Source organism: Echinococcus granulosus (assembly GCF_000524195.1).
Source record: "Echinococcus granulosus chromosome Unknown EG_S00038, whole genome shotgun sequence".
NCBI classification, from domain to species: domain Eukaryota; kingdom Metazoa; phylum Platyhelminthes; class Cestoda; order Cyclophyllidea; family Taeniidae; genus Echinococcus; species Echinococcus granulosus.
The window spans coordinates 75726-82333 of NW_020170418.1; the positions used below are offsets into that span (position 1 = coordinate 75726).

General features: G+C 41.7%; 1 protein-coding gene across 1 annotated transcript; it reads right to left on the minus strand. All coding sequences in view use genetic code 11, as the record gives it.

Annotated features, from left to right (window-relative positions):
* Positions 1-81: 81 nt before the first annotated feature.
* On the minus strand, positions 82-2775 carry EGR_05282 (protein kinase; the record flags this gene model as incomplete). The annotated part of the gene is made up of 6 exons (XM_024494531.1): positions 82-153; positions 195-290; positions 477-935; positions 1298-1782; positions 1948-2218; positions 2533-2775. 6 exons carry the CDS (start codon positions 2773-2775, stop codon positions 82-84), a joined length of 1626 nt encoding a protein of 541 aa, XP_024351002.1.
* Positions 2776-6608: the final 3833 nt, after the last annotated feature.

Genomic DNA, 6608 nt, shown 5'->3' on the forward strand with positions numbered 1-6608 from the left:
CATGAGCCAGAATTGAAGAGCATTAACAAGGGATTTGATACAGCACATTCGGTTAGTACCTCAACATGACCTACGGTGATGTCATGTTCTGAAATAGGTGGTGATGGAGGCGGCGGTAGCAGGTTCACTGACGATGAAGGAACGATGCTTTCTCTTGGTGCATGAATTGATAATAGAGATTCTGCCGGCGTTACCACAAATCTAGGTACTGCTGTTGTCATTGCCACCGAGGAAGCAGCGGCTGTCGTTGCTACTGATGGCTGTGGTGCTAGCGGCTGACCTTGATGGATCTAGCGATTATGTAAATAAATGGAGATTTTTTGGATTAAGATTAATGCAGATGTTATACAATTGAGCATACTTATTCCAATTAACAATATTTTTAACAATAATATACTTACAATGTCCTTTTTTAAATGTCTTATCAATGGCTTGACAAGTAAAGCAAAACAAATGGCTTTTATGGGTAAACTCACAAATGTCGGTGGAACTACAACTACCAGCTTGGTAGGCATATTAGGCCAAATCATTTGTTCATATATGATATTTTGAGGATTGACATTGGTGGAGGAAACAAGTCCCGGTTGCACAGGGACACTGAGGGTAGCAGTGGGTGTAGTTAATTTTGCTGGAACCGTTGTAGCACAAGGAGTTAGCAGCGGTTGTTGTTGTTGTTGCTGCTGATGATGGTGCGCGCTTTCCAGTGCGGTACGCAGAAGAATCTGTTTCAGTGCGTCTGTATTCAAAAGGGAGGGGGTGGAAGGTGGGAATGAATTCGGGGGTGAGCAGGTCAGGTTGCCCCACGGTGATTCCACTGACGGTGTTTGGAGATTTAACAGACCAGCCAATGTTGGCTGAGGTGCTGTGGAGTTGTTTGCGCTCAACGTGGCCGCAGTGGCAAGAAGCAGTGACGGATTCGCAGATAGTGTTGCCATCTAGAAAAAAAACGAATTGTACATACTGATCTGCTACAAAGGTGTAAATTACTTTTTCCCCATGTATCTAAGCCATGTTAGCTAAAAAAATATTCTGACACACTTTAGTAATCTTTTAACTCTCAAAAGATTCGAATCATTCAAGTATGCATGCAGTTACACGGTACAGCACCTACACACTGTCGTATCAATTGATCACACACCGATACTGAGGTAGGGATTTCCAAGTGCGAATATTGTTGCTGCAAATGTTGAAAATTCTGCACAGAAGGGTTGTTAGCAAAGATGTTTGATAAGTAGACCGAAGGAATGTGATTTGCCGATAGAGAAGTGGGGAATTCACCATGAATTAATGAAGGTACCTCAATCGACATCTGTTGATTTTGAGTTTGTGATAATCTGGATCCGGTCTGAGGAGTAACAGTGGCGGGTACCTGGATAAAGTGCCCAGCGTTGTTTTTCGGTACTGGTTCACTTGAGAGGTTATAGTAATTTACATTTTGCTGCTGACCATTTGGTTGAGATGCGACCACACCAGCTTCTGTAAGTGAAGTATTCTTTGAAATATGAGCCGAATTCGATACATTCACCAACCCTTCACGAATATTAATGGAAAGGGTAACATTATCGCCAATTTTTGTTGATGAACTGCCGGAACTCAGCATAGACAAATCCACTACAGGATGTTGGGTGTTTTCTGGCAGTACAAGAAACGGGCGTGCTCTCCTCAAGTGAGTGTTGATTTGTGCGAGAAGTGAATGCGTGCAAAAAGGCGCCTCCAATGTTACGAAGGAGCATTCACCAGTCTGCGGAGTGGTTGGTCTTTCGCAGTCCACGTCTCTACTTACTAGACAAAAAAAAACAAAGTAAAATACCATCAAAGGAGGAAAATGGCATGAGAATTACTATTGTCCGCGTGATTGGTTGCAAAGCTGACTTTTGAGAAAGTAAAAGTTGAGAATATGGGAGAGTGAGATGGGTTGAAAAAAACCACAACAAAAAGTAGCAGCACCAAATGCAGCGGCTGGATTGGCGACGGCAGCTGGCACGAAAGTGGGCCTGCTGACCTTCTCATTTTTCGTTTTTGTCGGCGCAGTTACAGGTGGTGAGGTGCATCCGGAAATGTTTTTTAGTTCAGGTGAGAGTTGTGGGTAGAAGACGTAGTCGTGATTTAGAGGAATAGAATTCGCATCCGCCTGTAGACCACGCAGCATCACTGCCACAGCCTCCTTTATCGCTCGCTCCACCTCTTCATTTATTTCAGTTAAACCATGGCCCTCGAACTAAATATGAAATAAGATCACATTAAATTAAGCGAACTACGGGGAAAGGCTAAAGTACTCAATGAGGATAAATGATTATGTAAACATATATTTATTTTTATAACAATAGAAAGGTCACACAAAGTAAATTTTCTAGACAGTATCTTCGATAGACTATCACAAAGCAGCTTATCAGACTAAAACCTCCAAAATGATACGCTTCGAAACTTAATTTGCACCAAAGCCAAGCAAGTGCCAAAACAGGTATACGACACCACAGGTGTGTTACAATAAGGGTAGAACATTTTCATTCGCAAGGACAAACTTCAGCTTACTAATTTGATATCTTCGGCGGTATCGTGGAGGTTGCAACGAAAGCGTATCTTCCACAAGCCGCTATCTGGTTTGTTAGCATCGGGCATTTGGAGGTAAAATGTCAATCTGAGGGTGTCTGCAAAGTTACAGCCCTCCGTTCGGTGCTCCAGACAATCTAAACCAATGACGTAGCGCGCCGACTGAGCTTCGACATCTGAGCTCGAGATGTTTAACTTTTGGTGTGACTCATTTCCAACTGGCATCGCTGCGCACGGCTGTTTTGTCACCTAAAGGGTGAAATAATCAACAAATGAGGTGTCATAGGAGGCGCACTAATTAAAACAGTGCCAGAATCTTGGATTATATTTCTCAAAATAATAAGACAAAGGAGTGGTACAGAATTCTTGATTTAAATGGGTATGGTGAATGCTCATTTGTACCAAATTTAATAGGAAGTCATTGCGACGGGGAATAATTGACACTCTGCGCGGGAAAGATGAACCTCACCATACTACATTGCGTAAAATGGGCCAGCAGTCCGTCGTTTTATCTGGATACGCATATTAGACATTAACAAAGAATGGGAGTTACAGATACAAGGTTGAGGACAACACAACATATAGAAGAACAAATGACTTGAAGAAGAGTTAGAAAATAAATGTAACGGAAAATAAATGTAGGTTAACTGCAAGTAAATTGATAGAGTTCCAGTTGAAGGATAAAAATAAAGGTTCTAATAGTAACTACACGTTCAACTCTGACATAACTGGAGGCTGAATGTTTTTTTGTTGATTTATTCAAGAATTACCAGCACTACTCTAATATTTCATTACACTTATTTCGCAGTTGTTAGCATCATGACAAAGGAATTCATTCAGTCTGTTGCATCTCTATAAAACCGCCGGAGTTCAGCAAAAAGATGAAAGACGAAACAAAACCATGAAAAAATGTTGTTGGCTCACATAACAAATTGTGAGCATTATGACTTTTAGCAAAATGCAAATATGAAAATTGTAGAGGCATGGTTCTCTAGCGGACAAAATCTTCTAGCTGACAGGGCCGATTAAAAATAGCAAAAGCCACCAAATTACATAACCTTAAGTCGGGTCATAAATACTTTCGACTTAAGCTCTTTCAACTGGTGAACTGTCATATATGAAAATCAACGGTAGGTAATGCCTTAGTGTGTGGCAACCTCTCCATTGTTGTTTGTAGTGAGTAAAAATGCATATCTAAAAATTGAGGAAAAAAGTGCGAAACATAAGTGACAAATTCTGTTATGCGAAACATTAAGAAGGGTATATGAGCAGTGAAATGAAGAAGTAAAACACTGTAAACAAAAATTATGGCTATAAAAATGTGATCTTCAAAGCCATGACGCTGGCTTTTAGGTAATGCAACCAAGCACTAGAGAGGAGATGGGGGACTTAGGGTTTAGTAAAACTGCTACTGATCACTTGCAACAACATCCTGATGCTGAATGATGAAATTCAAGTGGTATAAGGGTTGTTTAAATCGGGAAAATGAGGTCAGTATTAATACACATTGTTGCATCCACCGTAGGACAATGATTGGTAGTGTCTGCAAAGATTTATGCACGAAAAAGAGCAAATTGTCAATGTGCAGAAGAGTAGTGTTGACCAACTGTTTAATTTAAAAGACGAAAAACTCGACGATACTGGTTGTCAGCATATCAGTTAGCGCTCTTCCGACCATTGAGCCAACTTCCGGCCACAGAAGCAATGATCTTTAGTGAGCAGCAGGCAGAAAACGAGCTAAAACAAAGCCAAACTAGAGCACTCTTCTCTGCTCTAACTGCATGGGAAAGTATTCCTGAATCTGGAATGAATCGTCAATAGCTCCTTCATTATGTGATATGCCTTTTTGCGCAGATAAAATGTAGTCATAGCCTGTGCTGTCACGGTAAGTGCATTTCGTAAATCGTTGATTTTAAGGGGACCTCCATCTTTAGACCGAACCAATCATACTACTTTTAATAGAAAACCTTAGTTACATCGGTCTTGATCCGATTCCACCTTTTCAATCATTGGTAATTAATTGGCGGCACAAACGTTTATCAATGTTGCATGTCGATATCCTGAAGCAATGTAAGGAAGAAGATTCAAATTTGATATTTTAGCAGTATTCTCTTCACGCCAACTTGGTGGTTTTCTCCCTAGCACAGCACAACTTCAAAGGTTTTGATGCCACTCTGAAAGAGAAATCCTGCCTTCGTCAGTGACGTACTTTCTCCTGCCTAGACCACAGCAAGCCATGTTCGTGATGATTTCCTGAAGAGCGAGCTTACTGCGAATGCCAATGTATCACATTCCCGTAGTTTTTAGGGGAAAGCGGCTCACAATCCCAGTTGCATTCCATCCTCTGAGGCAAATTGGCATTCGAATGCTACTCCTGAGGATGTCCAGGAAGCGTAGGCTGATAAAAATGTCGTTATTCAAATATGGTAAAAAAGGAATTGATTGGAAGCCAAAAGAGCAGTAACTAATTAAACCTACATACATCGATAGTCAGATCGCGAGATGTGAAATGCTGCATTGTAATGCAAAACATTGGTTTTACTCGCTTTAAATACATGCCAGATCGCTACGTGGCATGGTTGGTCACGCAGATGACCTCGCCACCGGCACGTACGGTCGAAACCTCACGTTTTTTCCGACACACTGAGCCACCACTTTCACCCGGTAGAACAAGACCCTGGATACCTACGCATCACATCGAGCGATCAACCCATTAGACATCATTACCCAACTCTACCACCGTCGTCAATACTGAGGCACCATAGAAACCTCAAGCAAATCGATAGCTAATTAGAGAGCTGTCACCAAGACAGCAAGCATTAATGCCATGAATCAGCTGCAGTGATGGAATAATGACCAGTCATGCTTCGCTAAGCAGTAAGCTAAAACTCCGACGTTTTGACTGCTGCTACACGTGGCACTGACCCAAGGAACACGAGCATCAATGGTTACACCTTGATAGAGAAAAACAACCGCCCTTCCTACGTACCAAGAGGCACATTAGTGAGGATGCATTACGAACCACCGTTGATCAAGGGTGACGACAGAGCACTGAGACCTGATAAAAGTTTCCAAGATAACGTTGCAGTAGTGTGTGCAGAGGAAGCTGAGAACCCGAGGAGTCTAGGAGAGCCACACACAATCCGGCTTTGTCCACGACGGCATATAACAAACTTGGTTGTTTTACAACCTAGACACATTACTAGCATCTAAACGAACCACAAATCGTCCACTTCAATAAAAATATCCATGTTAAAAAGCAATGGCTTCATTTTCAAATGCATGGGCAGTGCACCAAGCAGATCAGTTGTCCCAACAATTAACAACATGAAACTTTGTTAATAGAATGCTTATTACTCGAGAGGTGGCTCTTCTGAAACGCTGCTCAATGCCAATGCATGAGGGTCATTCAGGACGGGAGAAGGCGCGTTCTGCTTGCATTAGCACAGCCACAAGCACAAGGAAGTGTAACTAGCAGAGGAGGAAGAGGAAAGTAGGGCGACACATGAGCGAATTGTACAGCAGTATTTGAGAGGGAGCCAGAAAGCATATGAGGAGAAATGTGGTTCGAAAATCGTTTTTCTCATACACAGGGTCTATGGGATGAAAAAAAATTAAAGGTGAACTCGAAAAACAAAATTTAGAAAACGACATCGAGTCAGTAACATCGCTGATATTGCAATGGCGGGGATCATTGGAGTGGAGATGATAGGAGTAGAAAGACTCTTCATGAACGGATTTCCGGAGGCCCAATTTCATTTCGAATCAATTGACGGCATCTAAAACAGAAAAAAAAAAAAACAAGGATTTAGGAAGACGGGCACAAAAAAATATTACCAACTAACCACCATAAAATACAAAAATCACAATTTAGAAAGATATTAGTTAAGCAGTTCAATGAAAGGTAACAAATCGTCCGCACATCCAGCAAACTTCTTACTCCGCCAGCATTGAAGAAATAAAAAACATCAGCAGTTGTAAAGGAGAGGGATTAGAGTAAAGTGGTAGTACGAGAGCTGGGCGGGAGGGACGGGTCGAAAACGCAACTTTGATTGGGC